The sequence below is a fragment of the Buteo buteo genome, chromosome 15 (assembly GCF_964188355.1).
Source record: "Buteo buteo chromosome 15, bButBut1.hap1.1, whole genome shotgun sequence".
Classification (NCBI taxonomy): Eukaryota; Metazoa; Chordata; class Aves; order Accipitriformes; family Accipitridae; genus Buteo; species Buteo buteo.
In genome coordinates, this window is record NC_134185.1 from 27,843,879 (window position 1) to 27,864,707 (window position 20,829).

At 41.9% G+C, this 20,829-nt stretch overlaps 1 protein-coding gene across 1 annotated transcript; it reads left to right on the forward strand.

Annotated features, from left to right (window-relative positions):
* The first annotated feature begins 9,896 nt into the window (after positions 1 to 9,896).
* GJA1 (gap junction protein alpha 1) lies at positions 9,897 to 19,239 on the forward strand. Its single transcript, XM_075046850.1, has 2 exons — positions 9,897 to 10,151; positions 16,152 to 19,239. Exon 2 carries the CDS (start codon positions 16,168 to 16,170, stop codon positions 17,311 to 17,313), a length of 1,146 nt encoding a protein of 381 aa, XP_074902951.1. The 5' UTR covers positions 9,897 to 10,151; positions 16,152 to 16,167; the 3' UTR covers positions 17,314 to 19,239.
* The last annotated feature ends 1,590 nt before the right edge of the window (positions 19,240 to 20,829 follow it).

Genomic DNA, 20,829 nt, shown 5'->3' on the forward strand with positions numbered 1-20,829 from the left:
TGGAAAAGGAATTTACCCAGAGGGGTATAAACAGTGGCTAAAGGAGTTCATCCGAAATGTAGTTGTCACTCACAGCTTCCAGAAACCAGTGTGCAACGGGTGGCAAAAGGAGTACTCAGGCTCATGTAGATTGTGTCAGCTTGTGCTGTGCCCATCTGACATTGTCAGACATAAATATACTTTCTTCAACACCATGTGGTGATGAGTATTTTTGAAAAAGCTGTTAAGAAAAGCAAGTTGTGAGTCTTCTGGATTCTAAGTTTCCAAAAACGTAAAAGCAGCTTTCTCACATAGTGTGTTGTGAAAGACTTTGGATTTCTACCTTGCATCTTGCAGTTAGTGAAACTTAAAAAAAAAAAAAGGAAATATACTACACCGATGATCCAAATTTCCTCAAATTTCATTTCTGAAGTATTATTAATTTAATATTTTTATTTTTCAATGATTGGAAACAATGAACGTCAGATAATTCAGTACCTGAAGAAAGACACTTCTTGCTTACAAGTTCTTGCTTACTGCTTGGAAAACGTGCACGTTCTTCTGTATGAACAGAGGGATGGGCAGTCAGCTTTTCTAAGCCTTTTGTGAGACAGGTAAGAGAGGAAACCTACTGTTTCACACCCTTTTTTTTTAATATGTTAAAAAAAAAAAAATTGAAGAGCAATATTTTCACAAGATATTAAAACTACATTGGCAAACTGCTACTATGTGAATTTTGTAGTGACCACAAAATAAATTCCTGACATAGACCTTCAAAACATATATATATATGAAAGATATTTAAATATGTATCAACAATTTTTTATATATATATATCATCTTTGCTTCCTCAAACTGTGAGCTTCTGGACTGAAATAGAGACTTAATGAAAACAGTGGGGAAAAAAGGACACTTGCAGGGTGAAGAAAACTTCACTTTCTGCCTTAGTGGTTTGAGTGCTTGGCAGGGTGAAGAGAAGTCAGAATCTTGTTTCTTCCACGGGGATTGCTTCTCTGCGTGGCATTAAACTGCTAGTAGCAGTGATACAATACCATCTCTCAGCCATTAGACAGAGTTTCTTTGGCTCGTCGTCCTCTGTGTGAAGGAGGGAGCTCAGGTTCCCTGGGAAGAGATGTCACCCCGCTCCTGGAGTTTCTGCACACACTCAGAGAAAACAGGGATAAAATGGGGAGGCTGAGCTGCACAGCTGAGGGCTCAAGTGCTGGTTCAAACAGAAGCCTGCTTGTATTCTGTAAATATTCTCACATTTATTTTTTTTTAATGAATTATTTCTCAGGTTAATGAGCTTTTCAATTCTTTTTCATGGAATCATAGAATCACTTAGGTTGGAAAAGACCTTTAAGGTCATCGAGTCCAACCATCAACCTAATGCTGCCAAGTCCACCACTAAACCATGTCCCTAAGTGCCACATTTTTGCAAAATCATGCAGCTTTCTCTACAGGGATAAAAGATGCATCCGTTTTCCTTCAGTTGTCCCCTGTCTTGCTAATTAAAGCACTGGCTTGGAAAGCTAAAGAAACTCTTTTGAACTTTAGTCTCAGCAGGGCTTGCAAGCAAGTTTACCACTTTGGGGGCAAGTGGTCCGATCACTAAATAATTAGCAAAAACCTCAGCAGCGGGCAGGAGCAGAATCCCAAGTGGCCTCAGCCAGGCAGAAGCGCGTGGCGTGGGAAGCCCCACGGGGGACCCCGTCCTGGGCTGCTCCGGAAAATACACGGCGAAACGGGGCCGAGGGAGGGAGATGGGGGGACCTCTGGTTTCTCGGGGGTTTTGGCCGGAGCGAGGATGGGAAGGGGGCTCCGGGCAGCACAAGGTGGGGTGGTTGGGGGCACGGCCAGCACCGCCGGTGCTGCCTGAGGTTTGCAGGAGATCGCGCTTTTCCAGGGCTTGGTCATCACTGGGGGAAGGCTGCTGGGCCAGAAATTAGGACTTGTGTGCCTCAGTTCCCTGTGTCTGTAGTAGGACCTAAATTCTGCATTCCTTCTCATCCTCAGTGCTTACACAAAATCACCCTTAAAAAGCACCCCTATAAGGATGCGCTTTTTTTTTCCACAGGAGATGATAACATCTTACTGGCTTTGCCTACCAATTTTTACTTAGATTTTAGACAGAACAATTTGCAAGATATAACCTTGATTGACTGCGAGAACGCTGAATTCATTCTTACATTCCTACCTTCTGAAAATATTCTGTAAACATGGAATAGTCTGAGATTATTGGTACTCATTTGGGGTTTTATTGTGATCAAGTTTACAAGAACTATGCTCGTGGATAATATGCCAGTGTTTGTTAGTTTTGAGGGCAGGTAATTGAAAGTTGTTTCTTTTGAATGCAGCCTCAGAAAGTTGTAAAGCTGCTGGGTTTTATTATTCAAAGTTGACATGTAAAAGTTAACCCTTAATTTAATGCTCGATACCTTATGGCTAATTTTTCTCACTTTATTGAACTGATTTTATTCTGTATGCTTTTAGCATGCTTTTGGTATAATGTAGTTTGTATTAAAGTTTAATAGCTGAAAGACATTGTTCTCTCTTATATGATGTTTTCCCTTATGCATGATTCACATTTGCCGAACAGTGCTAGCAATAGCTAACGAGCAGTTCCCAGCCAGGGAAGTCAGGGATATTTAGGTTCTTTATGCCTCATTTGTACATGTCATTAAATTACTGATACACTGTGTAACTCGACTACTTTTTTTTTTTTTTCAGTTAATTTTAAAGTTTCTGAGAAAAATGAGTGTACATACATTTACATTCAAAGCAGACTACTGGACATGATGTTCTTCACTGCCTGGGAAAAGGACTCGTGGATTATACTGGAAGATCCCTTTCTGGGAAAATTTTATAACAGATACTGCTAATTCCAGTAGATTAATTTTCCAGTTCTTTTCCCAAAGCTGTTCTTATGGGAACCCCCTCATTAGTAGTATATTTTTAATCAGGTTTTGTTTTTACCGGCAGTCAACCCTATTAATAATTTTTTCCTTGCTTTTCTGTAAAATTTCTTGATGTTCAGTTCTTTGCAGACCCTTTCGTGTCTACGAGACAGTTAATCCTACAGACTGCCAAAAGAAAGAAGCAATTATGCTCCCCAAATGGTTCTGGCCAACATATATGCAGCTGGACGGCAAATGGCAATGGGGAAAATGAGAGGGAAGCCTTGAAATGTTCATGTCCTCAAACCCCCTGTGATGTTATCAGAAACCCAGCGAGCGTGCCTCTGCCAGGAACATCCCAGGCACCCTGCCTCTGTCTTTCAGAAATCTTTTGAAATAGGGTCCTTCAGGCCCCTTCTCTTAGGTGACGCTACATTTCTCTTGTCTGCAGCCGAAAAAACCCCACTTAAAGTGAGAGGAAAGCTGATCCTCTTTATTTCCATGGCAGTCGTGTGGGGAGAAGACTCTAAACCGACCAGCACAGGCTGTCTGCAGGTGAGTGAGCAGTCACTCAGCTGAATGCGAATGAACCCACACGTCAGACTAAAAATGATTGTATCGACTGGAAAAGGCTGCCCACGAGCATTCTCTACTCTCGCGATGAATAAAAAAAAATGAAATTAAACAAATCATGTGATTAACAAATCTTATTCAGATGTATGGAGTAATAAATGAGAGTGGTGAAATAATTTATTCTAGTTCTGTCTCTGTGTAGAAAGTGGTAGATAAAAGGGACTTATTTCCAAATATTAAACAATTTGTAGACCTACATAAATAAAACGTTAATTTTGATTTTCTGGATAAAAAGTACTTTTGGCAAGTCTTCAATGCTTATTGAAGTATTGAAGCAGCTCGATTTAATTCACTGTAACCAATGACATTGCCTAACTAAATGTAAAAATATTGCTCTGTGACTAAAGTGCAGTACCTCCTATTACCAAATTCATTCAAATGCTGAGTGAAACTCTGGAATGATTTAAATAATGAGATGACCAAAAATAAAAATGAAATAAAACCTGAGCATATTCTGAGATCAGGACAGAAAAGGCAAGATTTCTCGAGGGGAAGAGAGCTCACCCGTTTCCCCTTTGCTCTTCTGACATGGCCAAACTTTCTGTCCCTCGGTTCAGCCACATGTGGAAAACTCATCTAGCTCTACAAGATTTCAAAGACTACCACAGAAAGGCAGTTGCTGCTTGTAAAGACCGGATAAAAAGTATTAGAATTATGTCAAAACCACTCACTTTTTCTAAACATCCAAAGCACAACAATTATTGCACAGCTGATTTTCTGCTTGGTAATGAAGAAAATATTTTTCATCGATAAAGGTCCAAAAGTATCTTCAGCTGGGTAGGTATTTTGGGGGAGTTAGCTGCTCTGGTTTTCTTTTATTTGTGCAGGTTTCTATTTTGGAGTTTGGCTGTATAGCCTTTATTTACATTGCTGGGTAGTACTTAATGTGTGCAGATTTATTGGATTCAGTGAGATTACCCATCACAGTAAGTAGCAGATGGTGTCAATACATATTCTGAAATTTTGTTTTATTTCATCTCTAATGTGTTCAGTCATTGCAAGACCCCCTGAAGAAATTTAAAGACTGTTTTGTGAAAGACTACGTTACTTTCACACTATGTTACTCTATGGTTTGAAAACCTGAAATGGCCACATTTGTTTTAAAAAAAAACATCCTTTGGAACCAAATGGCTGGAAAACCTCACCACCAATATAGAGAGGTAAAAGCTCACAAAATACTGTGAGACCATCTCAGTGCAGGATTTTTGAAAGTCAAATGGAAAATAAAATAAACAAAAAGCTTAGCTGACATTCAAGCTCCAATTTAATTCATGTTTATTTTCACTGTGTACAGAAGGTGGAGCCAAATTCATAAGGATCTCTGAACTCCATTCTTTGTTTGAATGGTTTTCTAGTGTCTTTCTAGAGGGGCAGTTAGCTCAGAAGAGATATTGACTGGAATCAGTCACAACGTTGGGATAAATCCTTCGGAGACCAACTTTTTTTGGTGTTTAAGCTGTCTGTAATGAGGTTTAGAAGTTCCTTGGCACAGCCTCCATGTATTACCTTTCTCCCTTTCTGTCCATCAGTGAGCCAGGAGTGAATTCGTATTTCTAAATGTAGCATGGGAAAGTGAGCAAGCTGAGTACCACCATGGACAAGTTGGGGTGAGATGTTGGGGGTATGAAGTGCCGGGCACCGACCAGCACAAAGACCAGAAGGGAAACAATCACCCCAAACTTGGAACACTTACTTTCCTTCTCTGCGATCCTCATCAATTTTAAAAAGAAACACCCATTTAGCTGTTTTCGCTGCTAGCTGAAATTTCAAAAAGCAACTAGAAAATAGGACAGAATAATTTGGGGCTTAAAGGATGGAGACTAGCATTAAGAAATTTTGCTCCTCATCCTGGTTTTGCCATGAGCTGTCTATGACTCAGAAGAGCTGCTGATATTCTCCATGACAAACTTCCCATCTCTGTAAAAGAGGTTAATATAATGTAACTTGTTCTATGTTGATATTTATAAAACACTCTGAGATTCTAGACAGATGACTGTGCAACAGTGCAAAATATTTCCGGAGAATAGTGACTATTTGCTAGGCTGGGCTCCGATCCGATGGCATCTGTCACGGAGAACTTCAGTCTTGATGCATTTCCACAGGGTCTCTTTTAAAACAGCAGTTTTTTTTCTTTTGCAGGCAGATCAGTAAGAGCAGAAGCTATCTTACGCTGACTAAGCCTCCTTTTCCCCTGGGGAATATCTAGCTTTAATAGCCCCGTAGCAAATGAATCTGAGAGACCAGTTTCAACAAGGAATGGCAAGCGTGCTCACTACGAGACAGGCTTGTGATCATCCTACTTTCTGTTATTACTGTCCTTACGATGAACAGAAAATATTCTCTTATATGCTGGGTGCTGTGCCACCCAAGTGGGAACAGCTACTGCCTTGAGGGATGACAATCGCCTTTAATTGCCTTTGCTTTGAACGAGCGATGACCCTTTGAAACTGGCTGTGTTTTGCAGACCCGAGGGTGCTGGGTGCAGGTTCCAGTGGGCTCCAGCCCAGTCACCCCAGCCGAGAGAACGTGCAAGCGCTGTGGCCAGCAACTTCAAAGCTGTGTTATATTTCTGCGTGATGTAAATTCCTTAAACAAGCGAAAACCACTGGCTGCTTTTTTTAAAAAAAAAATCATTAGTCTGCACATTTATGTGCTTAGGTAATCAAGAAATACCGCATTATTGTTCCTTGGATGTTCTGAGCAGCTTTTCCTCAACAGGGCATGAAACAGGGCCGCGCATTATTCACAAGTCTGTCTTTAAAGCCAAATGTGTGAGAAGGGATATCGGCGAAAACGTGCCGAAGCTTACGTGCCATCCAGGGACGTGGGTGACTGCACAGCTGCCTTGAAAGGCACCCAAGAAAATCTGTATTGCATGTGTATATTCCTCTCAGTTTACTGTGTATTCAGCTCAGTTTACTCGGTCCATGGACTCCGCTCCCAAATTGCACGGGACGAGAGCACTGCTGTGCATGGGAGTACTGGGAAGTGAATTTGCAAACAAATTGAAAACAAGTGAAGACATGCTATTTGCCTTAAGAGCTCCCTAAATCACAGACATGCTTAACTGGGAGTAGACCATGAACCCCACTGGTATCAACGGGAAATTTTGTAATGGTCAAAGGACTGGAGAGCCTTCCAAATGAAACATGCACTAGGGCTTTCCTGGCGAATCAGGTTACTAAAATATTTTTGAAGGAGTATTTGGAGGCAATATGAGGAAAAAGTTTCTGTATAGAATTCTGTACTTGTGTTCGGGTAATAAATAGAAAGAAAACAGTGGACTAAGTTCTGTATTAACCATGAATCTGTGTCAAAGGCTGCAAATACTAAATAATCCAATTTATGGTTCCCTTTGGTAAATCTGTGTAGAAAAGCAGCAGCGGTACTATGGGCTCTGAACTGTTTCACTGATTCAGCTGAGGTTTCAGCAGAGAGTGGACAGAAACCCTGTGGAAGCCACCCCAAGGTTCAGTCCCAGAGATGCACTTGATGGAGCCTGGGCTCCAGCACCGATTTGGGTCGCGGTGCGAACGTGCACTTACGGGTTGTGCTGCAGCCTGCCAAAGCAGAGGCAAACAGGTTCTGGAGTCCGAGCAATGCCACGCTGAAAGGTTGTTTCACAAGACAACCCTGTTTGCTCCAGAAGGCAAAATGTCAATAGTCGGGAAAATAGGTCCCAGAGAGCTCTGGGCCCAAAAACCTTCATGCCTATCGAGGAAAAAGAGTCTGTGTTCCACAATACAAGGCTTCAAATCGAACGGTGATCTTCTTACCCGTCTCTTAGTCCGTAATTAAGAACAGACTTGCAAATACCTCAGGTCTGACACCCCTGTGCTTTCCTGTTGAACACAGCTTCAGCTGAAGAGGGGTTGTGCGTGAAGACATTTGTTCAATCTGAAAAGCTTATTTCCATTGCGATGCAAATCAGTGTGAGACTTTCTGGTAACCTTGTGAAATGGTAGATCATTGCATCATCTGAAGCTGAATATGTTCTGGTAATAGGCTGTGAAACATGATCACGGAGACATATTTCCAAACTCTAAGAGACATTTCCAAAGCATTTTTATCAGGACTGTTAATAGTTCTTCCTAATTCTACACAGTATCACGGTGGAGACTTGAAAAAATTTCCCTTTTCATGTGGATAATGCCGTAGCAAAGCCAAGTGTTATGCTTATTATTGCTGCAAAATTATTCTTCCCTTGTTACTAACATACGTTTTAGTTTTCCAAAGTGGACTTTAAGAATCTTGGGCTTCTCACAAATACTGTTTGTTTATGTAGGTGGAGAAATAGTTCTCGGTCTTTCTTTTAAAAACAGAATGTTTGAAAAATTTCAAAGCCTATACAGGAAGATACACAGAAAAATGCAAGACTGGGCAAGCTGGACCCTGTGATTCTGCTGGCTTTGACAGGGAATAATAGCATTGTATTCTAGCATGCTATAATTCAAGTTTTTTCCTAGCAAAATTCTGCTTTCCTAAGGGGCAGCTTTTTCAGCACCAACATATACGACATCCCAAATCTCCATTTTCTCAGCATCGGCACACACATTAGCCATGTTAGTGGCGTTTTGTACTTTGCTCTGGAATAACCAGTGTTTTATGGGGCAGGAGCAGCAGCGTTGTGTGTACTCTGCTCACCGTCTCTGCCATTGTCTTGAAGGCAGTGAAATGCTATCGTTTGTATATTACAATTTTTTGATTCTAATGAACAAGGGCCCACAGCCTGTTAAGCACAAAGCTCCATTTCTCCCTTACTGTGAAGAGAAAAAGCAACTTTAAAACAACACTCGGAGAACATGAAGAAAAAGTTTCTTTTTGCCATATGGCTTGGACAACTGTAAAAACTACAAAAGCTGTCAAAACTAACAGCTAGTATCAAAGGAAAGGGGGCAAGCTAGGGAAATCAGCCGTCTCTGTCGGTAGCCGGAGGAAGGAGAGTGGAAGGTGTACAGTTGTAGTGTACTAGCTCTTTTTCTCAAACAGGAGGCAGTGTGGTCTGCTACAAACAGCTCCAGAGCAAGAACCACGACCGTGTGCTTGTTCCCAAGCTTCAAAGCTTCCCACTGAGTATCTTTCTACAAAGATCTTGTCTTAGTTCTCTGCTCCGGAGAGTTCTAGGTGAAAAGCAGTAGGTAAGGGCTGTGAAAAATAAGCAGTAATATCTAGGTCGTGTTGTAGAGTGTAACATTCATTATTTCAAGAAGAAAACTTAAAAAGGACCTTTATTTGGGAACCTTTCTATGGCTATTACTGGACTTCTCCCCTCCTTTATAGCATTTAAAGAGCAAAAATGCTTATCCACGCTACTGAGCCCAGAAATAGCCCATGAGAAGAACATGAATTGAAACCCAAATGAGTCTGGTACAACCCAAAATTTGAAACTTCACTGAGAACTATCTAACCACGTACAGTTCTAGAGAAGCTCTTAAGCAGTCCCACAGAGGAGCGAATACCCCATGACACAAACACGTCCGAGACCAATGTCTAATGCAGTTTGGACTCCATGTGTGAGGAGCTTAACACAGGCAGAGAAATAAATTAATCTCTGTTCTACATTTTTCAAGGAGTGTTTAACCAGGGACTGGTCAGGAGCAAAGCCAAAGTAGTTTGTTCTAATTGAATAGATCAGCTTCGGAGCACGCTTTTATCCTGTAAAATGTGCTCAAAAATTACCAGGAGCATTTCTTCTCACTATTGAAGACTGTTTCTCTGTACTATGCTTTATTTTCTGAAGTTTCCTGGAAAGAGTTTCCTGGAATGTGAGATCATTTCTTCATTTCTCCCATGGGATGGACACACACACACACACACACACACACACAAATAATAATAAAAAAATGTGTGATGGGTATCTCCTGTAGAAACAAACATGCTGCTCCTGGTGTGTACTTTCATGTGTGCACGTAAAGGAAACAGACCTAAGCGAACAAAGCTGGGTTCACAACAAGAAGTCGAGAGGGCTGGAGGGGGCTTCCTCTAATACGTGGTGGCCAGGAGCGCGGGGAGACAGCAGCTCTGCGGTCCAGCCCCAGCATCCAGGAGGTTCACGCTGGTTACCCATTAATCCCTTCCACGCATTTTTCCCTTTCCTTGGAGCAAAACTCCGAAACTCGGTTGCATCCATCCGGGGCCAGCCCAGCTCTGGACCAAGTGCCACCCAGGTGCCCTCAGTGACCGGGGGGGGGGGGGGGGGGGAGGTTGTGGGGTGCCTGCTGACTGCCCTTCTATTTGTTTTGCTACATCAGCAGGAGTGGACTCCGATGCCTTGGCTCTCTCCTTCTCCCCAGGCTGGTTTTTTGCTGTGCCTTCACTTCTTTCCCTCCTCCCCCACCTTCCTCCTCTCCATTTGCAGGCAGCCCCTCCTCCTGGGCTGCTACCCCTCCTTCTCCCCTCCTCTTTCACAGTCAGAGGCTTGAAAACTTGTTAAAAGCTCTCCCAGTGTCCAACTTAGAAAAAACTTTTACGAGGTATCAGCACTTTTCTTTCATTAGTGGGGAAGGAAGGATGAAAAATAGAAAACAGCAGTAGACTTTTAAAGTTTAAATAGACAGGTCTGAGTGCCTGAACGTGCTCTTCCATTTTACTTTAACCCCCCAAAGAAGTATTCTGATCCAGTTTCACTGCTGAGCAGCGAGGGTAAGTTGAAAGTTTTCCTTCTTCATCTTTCTGTGTATCACTTTTTCTGAAAAGGCTTATTTTTCACCCTGAGAATTTTGTGTTGTTGCGCCGACGGTTGAACGTGTTTAAAAATACCCATCTATAAAAGGTTAAGTTCTCTTAAAGTGCTAAGTTCGAACTTGTAGGAATGCTTTGCTTTCTTTTGTCATATTTCTACACAGTTCTTCAAACATTACACTTTTACAGCTTCTAACCTCGTTCCACTGAAGGAGAAGCTGCGGTGAAGTTGTAACTGCCGGGCTGAGTCGCGGACTTGTTGCAGTGTTTGGGTGAAATCGCTGCTCTCTGTACTTGTCTCAAGACTAAATGAGCTCCTTTAAAGAAAAAACAAAACCTCGAGGTGCGCTTCGGTCTCCTCTGTGGGACCGAAATTGCATCAGAAGTTAGTAACAGGGAGACCTTGTCCTGAGTGGGTCCCATTTCTGCCCCACGCATTTTGCTTTCATATGGAAATCCTGATTGATGCCTAATAGTTTGTGCCGAGTAAGGTTCTTAATTAGGTGCTTTGTTAAATGCTGCAGCTACTAAAGTGGTGACTTTCACATGGTCTTCCTGATAAGTTTTCCCCTTTTCTTTTAAAATGGTGTGATAAAATCCAGACGTGGGTTATGGATTTTTAACCTGGTTTGTGTATAGTTACTCTGTTTTAGCAACCTCGGTGAGGGATTTTAGCGAAGGAATGTGAGATATCATGATATGCCTTACCACGCTGGCAATGTCTGTGAGAGTCCTGGGTAGATACAAATGAAAGTTGTGTAGGAAGAACCGTGCAAGAATATCCACAGTATGTGTCATAATCCCAATATGACACATTCCCTTTACATTACCTTGAAGGCTTAAATACCAAAATGCAGAGGAAAAACTGCTTGAGCAGCATCTCTTGGAGAACTAAAAAGCTTTTTACTTTGCAAGACTTGGAGTGATTCCTTAGAGCAGTTGTTGCCTGCTGCTTGCCAGTAGTTAAAGAGCAACACGAGGAGGCAGGAGAAAAAGCCTTCAGCTGAAAGGCAGACGAAGCGCAGAGTCTATCTTATCGAGTAACACCTTCTCCTCTTAAACAAGAATATTGTGTGCTTATGTGTGTCCTCACGTTTTGCCTTGAGATAACCAGCGAGCCTCATCCAGTGGCATATTTTGTCTGAGGAGTTCCTTTTGGTTTTCATACGTGAGATTTCTGATGAAAACCCCTGGTAACGGGGACAAAAATGGGCTACAGCCACCTCGTGCCCGACTTCTGTGTGTGTGCGTGTGCACATAGGGAGCAAGTCGGAGGACTTGCGTGAAGCTTTCATCCTGCCATTTTTAACATCTGGACAGCACACTACGCTGCAGAATTTAAGCCTCTAGTCTTTGGGATGTTTACTGAAGTGTTTCCTTCAGAAACTTCAAAGCCAAACACTGGCACTGACCCATGATACCTAACAAGCATACAAATGGGAGAAGGGCGAGCAGCAGGCTGGGTTCAGGAGAGGGGAGAGAGGGACACAGGGGATTTGATTTGCGACGTAAATCTGAATGCTTCTGCGCTCAGGAGCGCACAGATTCAACACTGTATAGTTATCTCAGCTCTCGTATTATGCAAGCCCGAAAGATTAATTTTATTTGTCTCTGAAATGAACATCGGTTTAGGCCAAGGATTCCTGTGGGCATGAGGAAGGTTAGATGACATTGAGCAATGTATCTGTTTCATCAGATAAGTTGCTCTCTTTCACCCAGTCTCTGGTGTTTCCCCCCCCCTCGTAACCCACTGAATTTCTCTCGCATGGAGGCACCTGGTCTGTTGTTTATGCCACACGTACGTTTTAGAAGTCCAGATTTTAAAATCTGCAAGCAGGAGCATCAGAGGACCCGAGGCCCCCTCGGGGAGTTCAGCATTTCTTCTCTTAATTCCAAAGTGAGTCAGGAGAGAGGTGAATCTGGGCAGTAACACAGAGGGGAGACCTGACTTGTACAACTAGAGAGCGTCAAAGAAAGTGCTTATGGTTGCTTTAAACTGTGCTTTAGAACTGCATTAGGTGGAGAGGGTACAACACGGGAGAGGCAAAGGCTGTGGGGTCGATCCACTAGTGGCTGACCATCAGCAAAACTAGCAGACGACGAAAGAAACACACGGTTGTGACACTTTAACCTCGAGTTACTGCAACCAGTTAGTGCGTAATCTTTGTCCAGGGGATGAAATGAACTGAAGCTCATCTGCAGACCTACAAATTAACTACACCTTCCCAGGGGACTGTCTGGAAGGCATTCGCTGATTTTTGTAAGATTTCAGAAAACTAGCCTTCCCTATTCCAACCCACCCAAATCCCATCAGTTGTACATCTCGGCCGCTTTCTCTGCAATGCTGGTTGCTCTTGGGAAATACTCAAGCTGGTTGATACTCAAGGTCCAGAATCTTCTCTTTTGTTGGCTATTTATGTGTGTGTGAGCACCCATAAAAAGGTAGGAAAGGTTGGAAAACCAAAACTTTGGCCTGTTTCCCAACTGCTTCAGCTGCACAATCCCATTTTAGATCCCACTCTAACCCTTAGTGCTCCTCCATCCACTAGCATGTAGACCTTCTTACCCTGTAGTCAGACCTGGGCATGTTACCACAGCACTGAGTTTGCATTATTCTTCCTGGAAAATATGAACCAGATGACATGATGAATGCCGTCCATAAAAAATAGTTCTAGAATTTCTTAATTGTGGCTTACAAATCAAATTTCTTATATATGTGGTCATCCAAAACACATGCAGATGAATGCTGTCATATCTCCTGCTGTTCTATGGCTTTTTTTCCTATCTTTACCCGCACACAGTAGGACCTGGAAAAAATCCACCTTTTAAAGAGTTTCCTAGGCCAGCATTAGTCTGTCTCAGAAAAAAGTTATAATCCTGTAAAGCAATAATCAGTGAGAACTCATGAAACGCACGTACTCATCACCAGCCATATCCTTAAGTTCCTGAAGTACTGAAATTGTATCAATTGATCAAGTCAACCTGTGTCATTCGGTGGACTCATTTAAGGTGTTTGGAAGTGTTAAAAGAAGTTTAAGTCCAGAATGCTGAAGAACTATTTTTAAAGGTTATCTGCCATCCATTTTAAACTGTTTATAAAGCTAGAATACACTTAAATAACTGTTTGATACAAAACCTCTTTTTATACTTAGTAAACAGATATTGTAACCAGTTAATAAAATTGGACTTTCAGTGCCCTGAAAGTAAACAAGTTAGATCCGATGAATGAATTTTCTCTACAACAAAAGTACTGTGTTTCATAAAGCAATGGAATCCACTTAAGCAAAGGAATAATATATTTGTGCCACCACAAGGTTATCTGATTAACAGTACAATGTTTTGAATTGATGTGGGTTTTTTTATCACTGGCAAAGGCTAGCGTGTAACTGATCTCTTTAAAAAAAAGTTGCTTTTCAAAACTATGTATGAGTAATTCAAGCATGGAATGTTTCCTCCTGGAGTTTATATTGCCAGAGGACATAAATGAAACTTAGCAATTTTGCATGCTGGAGCAAATTAAAAAATAGGTAGTAAATTCTCAAAATATTGCAGGTGTGCGATTAAGTAGGTCAAAACTGAAGTAAATCACATTGCATTAATGGACCAGAGTGGAGCGTAATTAAAAAACAAACAACACATCACTGCCTAGAAATAACACGTCCTCTGTTTTCTTAATCAAACTTTCAATCTGAAATAACATTTAGACGGTAAAAAAAAAAACGTTGAGTCTGAGGAAAGTCTGTTAATGCAGTAGTTTTGAATCATCGGAAAGCCGACTAATCAAATCAAGAAGCTGTCACTTGAAAAAGGCTCCTTCTGTCCACTTCCACTTCTAGGGCATGGAGCAAATAGCTTGCCTTTAAAACAAACTTCACGTGTTGTAGAGTTACAGGCTGTTCTCTGTTTGAACAATCCCAGCCTGAGGAGGAACGCGCACACGTTTCATTCCAGCCTTCCCGGAGACCTCCGCGCTCCCGTGCCCGACTCCTTCCCCGCCACCCCGAGCCCGTAAAGACAAACGAGCCTTTCCTGGGAAGGACTAAAACTGGGGATGGCCGCAGGGACGTGTCAGAGAAAAAACACGCCGCGTACTCCTCCCGACAGAGGAGGTTTCCCGATTTAAAAGTCCAAAGCAGGCCTGATCCTTTGATGGGGCTTCATTCACGCAAAGGACTAATTACGTGAGGAAGGGTCTGCAGTGGCTGAACTTCAGAGCAAGCTGACTAAGGGACTGAGGAAATGGCCCTGGGATATTTTTCAGGGGTTCAAAGATAATTGGCATCTCGGAGCTATTGGAGCGAGGACTTGAAACACTTGTCTCCCATTGCTCTCTCAGACTCTTTCCGATGGCAGGAACGGTGTGTTTTTATTTGGCATCTATTGTTATGATTGAGTTTGCCAGACTTATAATCTTGTGTTTCCAGTGACTCACTGCTTCTTGAAAGAAAATCTCCTTGTGCTAGAATTTCCTATTTTATGAATTATCCAAAAAGGGCTTTTTCTGTAAATTACCTTCGCTAGGGAATATATCCGTGATGCGATGGGAAGGAAATCATTTGGACATTATCACAACTATTAATACCAGGAAGGGATTACTCAGCACACACAGAACAAATACCTATACCCAGCAGCATCTATTTGAAAAGGGAGACTTTGTGACTGTTTTTCCTTTTAAGTGCCTGACTTCACACGCTTGTTCACGTGGGGCGAGTTAAAACGTAAGTTTTTATGCAGATAATGTTACTATTCTCCAGTTGATAAAAATCCTATAGTGAACTCTGTTTTTCCTAGGAATCTAGAACATCAAGTAAACCATTTCATTTCTTTTATGTCATCCTGTGTATTTCCAGATATCCCCGAGAAGCTGCCTGTGTCCCAGAAATGCGCACTTTAAAACCCGAGTCGAGAGAGACAATTTAAATTTGCAGTTTTCAACACTTGGAATGCAAATTGCACGCCAGGAGTTGCCTTAAAAACAGAAAGAGCTCATTTACCTTTTTTTCTTGCTAAATCTTTTTTTACTTTCAAAACAAAGTGAAGGAATTTAAATACGGAAAGATGCAAATACAAAGCTGAAACTACAATAACTTAAGCAGGCCACAGATAAACAGGAAACCAGTTCCTCCAATATGGTTAACATGAGCTTAGCTGTGCTTCACGTATTTACTGTTTTTTGTTCCTTCATAAAACTATAGGTAAAGAGTACTTACTTTGGTCTTTGTGCTGCGAATACTAATGTATAAACTTTATTTAGATAGCAAGTTTTTTCTGAAGTTGAGTATAGTATAAACTTGCCATCATTAGGAGCTATACTCTTAACTGTATTACACACAATGTAGTGATATGCAAGAGCTCAGTTTAATGTTGCTGTAGGAGAACTAGCACACATTTTGCAGTCATAAAATTTTAGGTATCCAACCCTAACATTAACTTAGTATAACCTTTTGTATTTAGGTTATACTACGGTTTGCTTTCTTATTCTTTTAAAGAGTGAACATAAAAGGTACCGTGAGTGATCCACACTGAAAGAGAGAACTCTTTCCTTTATTCCTAGCACATTCGGGCAGTGCCACGAGGTACTTCACACCCTGCTCCAGCAGTGTGTCCCAGCTCTGCTCCACCTGAGGCAGGTGGAGACCATTGAACCGAGGCTGCCACCGAAGAAGGTGAGCCACCCACGGTGGCAGCGGAGGGTTGTCATGGACTTCGTGAAAACTGGAGTGAAATTAGAAACTTCTTTTTCATTGCGCTCTGAGACATTTTGTGTTACCTTCTCCTTTCAGCTTCCCTGACTTCCCATTCCACCTGCAGACTAACTGAAAGTCTGGTTTCTCGTCGGATCGTGTAAAACACATGAATTAAAACAAAGCTGGAATCACTGATCTGTGATTCACTGTATCAAAGGTATTAAAGCTCCGTTTTAACCATCACTCTTTTTTTTTCCTTTCTGTCCTTCTTTAGCCAGCATCCTGTGAAGATGGGTGATTGGAGTGCCTTGGGAAAACTTCTTGACAAGGTTCAAGCCTATTCTACCGCAGGAGGGAAAGTGTGGCTGTCTGTCCTCTTTATTTTCCGAATCCTGCTACTGGGGACAGCAGTTGAATCAGCGTGGGGAGATGAACAGTCGGCTTTCCGCTGCAACACTCAACAGCCCGGTTGCGAGAACGTCTGCTATGACAAGTCCTTCCCCATCTCCCACGTACGCTTCTGGGTTCTGCAGATCATATTTGTGTCTGTACCTACCCTTTTGTACCTGGCGCACGTGTTCTACGTAATGAGGAAAGAAGAGAAGCTGAACAAAAGAGAAGAAGAGCTCAAGGTGGTCCAAAACGACGGTGTGAATGTGGATATGCACCTCAAGCAAATAGAAATTAAGAAATTCAAGTATGGGATCGAAGAGCATGGCAAAGTGAAGATGCGTGGGGGACTGCTCCGTACTTACATCATCAGCATCCTGTTTAAATCTGTCTTCGAGGTGGCTTTCTTGCTGATACAGTGGTACATTTATGGGTTTAGCCTGAATGCCATCTACACCTGCGAGCGAGATCCGTGCCCGCACCGGGTGGACTGTTTCCTCTCCCGTCCAACTGAGAAAACCATCTTCATCCTCTTCATGCTGGTCGTGTCCTTGGTGTCTCTTGCCTTGAACATCATCGAGCTTTTCTATGTGTTCTTCAAGGGTGTCAAGGATCGCGTGAAAGGGAAAACCGACCCCTACTCCCACAGCGGTGCCATAAGCCCTTCCAAGGACTGCGGCTCCCCCAAATACGCTTATTACAACGGCTGCTCCTCACCCACCGCCCCCTTGTCTCCCATGTCTCCCCCGGGGTACAAGCTCGTTACCGGAGACAGGAACAATTCCTCCTGTCGTAACTACAATAAGCAAGCCAGCGAGCAAAACTGGGCCAACTACAGCGCGGAGCAGAACAGAATGGGCCAGGCTGGCAGCACCATCTCCAACTCGCACGCCCAGCCCTTCGACTTCTCCGACGAGCACCAGAACACTAAAAAACTGGCGTCGGGACACGAGCTGCAACCCCTCACCATTGTGGACCAGAGGCCTCCCAGCAGAGCCAGCAGCCGAGCCAGCAGCAGACCTCGACCCGACGACCTGGAGATCTAAGCTTCTACCTGCAGTACTTGCTCAACTATGAAACGACGTGCGTCGGAAGATGCCGTCAGTGCTGATCTTGTTCCAGCGGAGGTGGTACTTAACAGTCTCAAGCAGGAGATTTTAACAATCATAAAAACAAACAAGCGAACAAACTTTTAAAATACTTGCTGGTTTTTTTTGGGGGGGATGTGGGTTGGTGTGGGGTGGTACAGTACACATTGGTATTTAATGTAGCTGGTTTAAAGAATTTAAATACTAAAAAAAAAAAAAAGAAAAAAAAGGAAAAAGATAGGTAGTAAGTACTAAGGTAGGGGGTTGTTTTTCTAGAAAGGCTGTAAATATCTGAGTGTATGTGTGTGTGTGTGCTATCATGTTTGTTTCTAAAGAATCTTCTGTAATACTAAAAGCCAATAATAACTGAACTCACATTTGTCAGGGTGAAGCACTGCCTGAAGATGAAAACATTTTTCCTATTCAACAAGCAAAAAAGTCCAGGATTGCCTCTGATCATTTCCCTGTCAAGAACATTCCATTCTTAGAAAGTGCACTTTGAAGGTAAACTTTCCTACAAAGTCCTCCAGGTTGTCGAAAGGCTCCTGTGAGGACAACCTGCAGCCTTTGAATCATTCAACTCAAATTTCACACGTGGCCCACCAAGAAATACTTTGATCACCTGCTTTTCCAGCCCTTCATGCAGGTAGATTTTGTGATGTGCATAAGTGGGATGGCTCCACACTTGTAGAACCGGCAACCACACTCTCTTGCCCACAGCGATATTCGTGTCCTGCTGCTCACTTGCAGTCTAATGAGTATCATATAAAACCCAGTTTGCTGCCACTTGCAGATTTAACTGTCAAGGCAGGCAAGCAACTGCCTTTGGCGCATTTTATCACACCTTTGTGTATATTAAGGGCGTACAAATCTGTGTGGATGTGGAGGTAAAGGTATACACAAAACACCCTCAGAAGCGTACGGTGAGAAATAAACACACACAGATTACTTGCAGTTGACACTTTCGCATGGATATTGTGAAGATGTGGGCCACTACGGTGTTTACATTCTCTTGATTCCTTCAATGCAAGTGAAGCACATGTCATTATATTTTTTTAATTCTATAGAATATTTTCCATGTATCCTAAATGGATGCTTTTTTAAAAAAAATTAAAAAAAAGGGCCTAATCCTGGATGTCATGCTCTGGAAAATCTCTCTTCTAAGTCAGTGGGAGTTTTGCCTGAATGAGGGCTACAGGATCAAGCCTAAGATGTAGCGAACCATGTTCTTGCTGGCATGAATGGTTTTCTTTTGTAGAAGTTAGGGGTGGAAAAGACCCATTAGGTCATCTAGTCAATCTCCCTGATAGGTAATAATGATGCTTGAATGATAGAAGATGTAGTACTGTAAGCAAGCTTTAGTCTTTTATGTGAGAAACTTAGAAGAAATGCTTTGTGCTGGATTAATAATAAAGTATGCCTACATGACTTTTGCAGTAACTGGTATTTTTCTTGTTCTAAATAGTCACATTTACTGAACTGTAATGTCCACTCCGAGTTTGACAGTTAGGTCTTTCTAGATGGCTCTAGCAACTTTAGTGTTTACACTTAGATTTTGTTTGAAATGCAAGTGAAGTTGAAAGGATTTTTAAAGAGTACAATTCTAGCTAATTTATTTGAAATATATGCTAAAGAAATCTACCAGTTTCTTCAAATGCATAGCCTCTTAGCTGAACACAGATTGACCAAGGAAATACATAGCTTGGTTTTATTTTGCAGCAACACAGATAAATTGTTTCATTTAATACATTATATTAATTTGTTTGACATTCCATGTTAAACTACTGTTGTGTTCAACTTCATTGCATGTATGCAACCATAGTCCGTCGGATCATGTTGTCTGGAGAACATTAGTCAATAAAGTTTTAATTTAGTATAAATATATTTTCTAATTGTCTTTTACTGTTTTATATGTCCATATAACTTTTGTTTCAGTCATATAATCGAAACATCTTCTTTCCCTCTTCATTTTTCCCCACTTTTTTCTGCTCTGTATTTCAGCAGTATTCTTCATTTAATTCATCTGGATTTACTTTGAACTGAAATTTCACAGGACCAGATTCAGATACCCTCGCAACACTGGAAAAACAAGCATCATTTTTGCCACTCCTGGAACAAAGTCATACTTAGGATGAACTACTGTAATTCAAATATTGCCATGAGCCTCAGAAAATATATATTTATTTGCAAACTATTATAAAAAAGATAGTAGTAAGATACTGTCACGTAATTTTTCAAGCAATTTTTATATACGGCCTAGATTCAACACTATGAAATCATTGCCTCTGGTTTACATTCCCCATGTAATTGGATTGCTTGACTGGCAGTCAGTTACAGCTTCTGGAATGAAATCCTTATTCCTTCAGAGTCAGTGGGAGGAAGGTGCCGATTTTGATAAGGCTGGGATTTCACGTGCTGTCTACTGCTTCACGATTTCGGTCCCTATCACTAATGAAGATATACAGTGCTTGGCTTTCCAGCATTGGACTCTAAAGGAAAGATGGTTCAACTCCTTTTTTATTTGAAAAATCAAAATACAAGGGTCATCCAGTTATACAGCTTTCCCTTTCAAATTTGCTTGTCATTTTAAGTCCAAATTCTTCCCCCTCCTGTTAGTAGAGAAGGGGGAAAGTAAGCAGGGCGGTGGTAGTGAATTTACAGCTCCGAGAGATACTACACAAGCACCAGCACAAGGAAGGACTCCTTGGAGTATCCCTTAAATAATAACAATGAGTCACATTTAAGCTGGCTTGTCCTAGTTTGTCTGGACACAGGGAAGGGCATTCCAAGCGTTTTGTGAGGATCATGCCCTTGGAAAGGTGGATGCAGAAACATCCAGAGAAGGGCTCACCCTGAGACAAAACCTAGTGTCTCCTGGACAGGCTGATTGTCAGGTACATCCCAGCTTAAGGACTCGGTTCCTTGGGGCATCTTGGACGACTGATGTAAATTAGTGCTTCAGTAACAGGGCGCTCTGAGTGATTTTTTGGTGGTCGTGTATGTGTGTGCATGTGTAGGGTGAAGACATTCCATGGGCCATTTCTCCCACCTAGATTTATTTCTGTGGAGTGTATTTATTACGCGCTTCAGAGTCATGACAGTGACATAATTTTGTGTGCCATTCATCCAATTCTTTATACGCTTTCTCCCAGTACATCTCTGTAGCAGCTGTTGCATTGTCTGCAGCTGACAAAAATTAACCTGTGATACGATGCTAGCGAATACTTCTCAACCTCTGTAGGAGGATATGTTAGATATTGAATGAAAACAGGAAAAGATCTTGTAAAAATACACATCTCTGAAAGTAATTAAAACAAAAGCAGGGTTACAAACAAAACGGCAAGAAAACCCACATTCAAAACCTGTTAAGTATTTAAATTTGTGCTAGTGTTTTGTGTAGCAGTATTTTGAAAAAAAGGCAAATTCATCCTAAGGCCCCCACCCTGCCCCAGTAATTGAAATGTCTGTAAAAAG

Excerpts from the sequence above, each read along its gene's own strand:
- GJA1 (XM_075046850.1), top strand. The coding sequence starts at position 16,168 with ATGGGTGATTGGAGTGCCTTGGGAAAACTTCTTGACAAGGTTCAAGCC.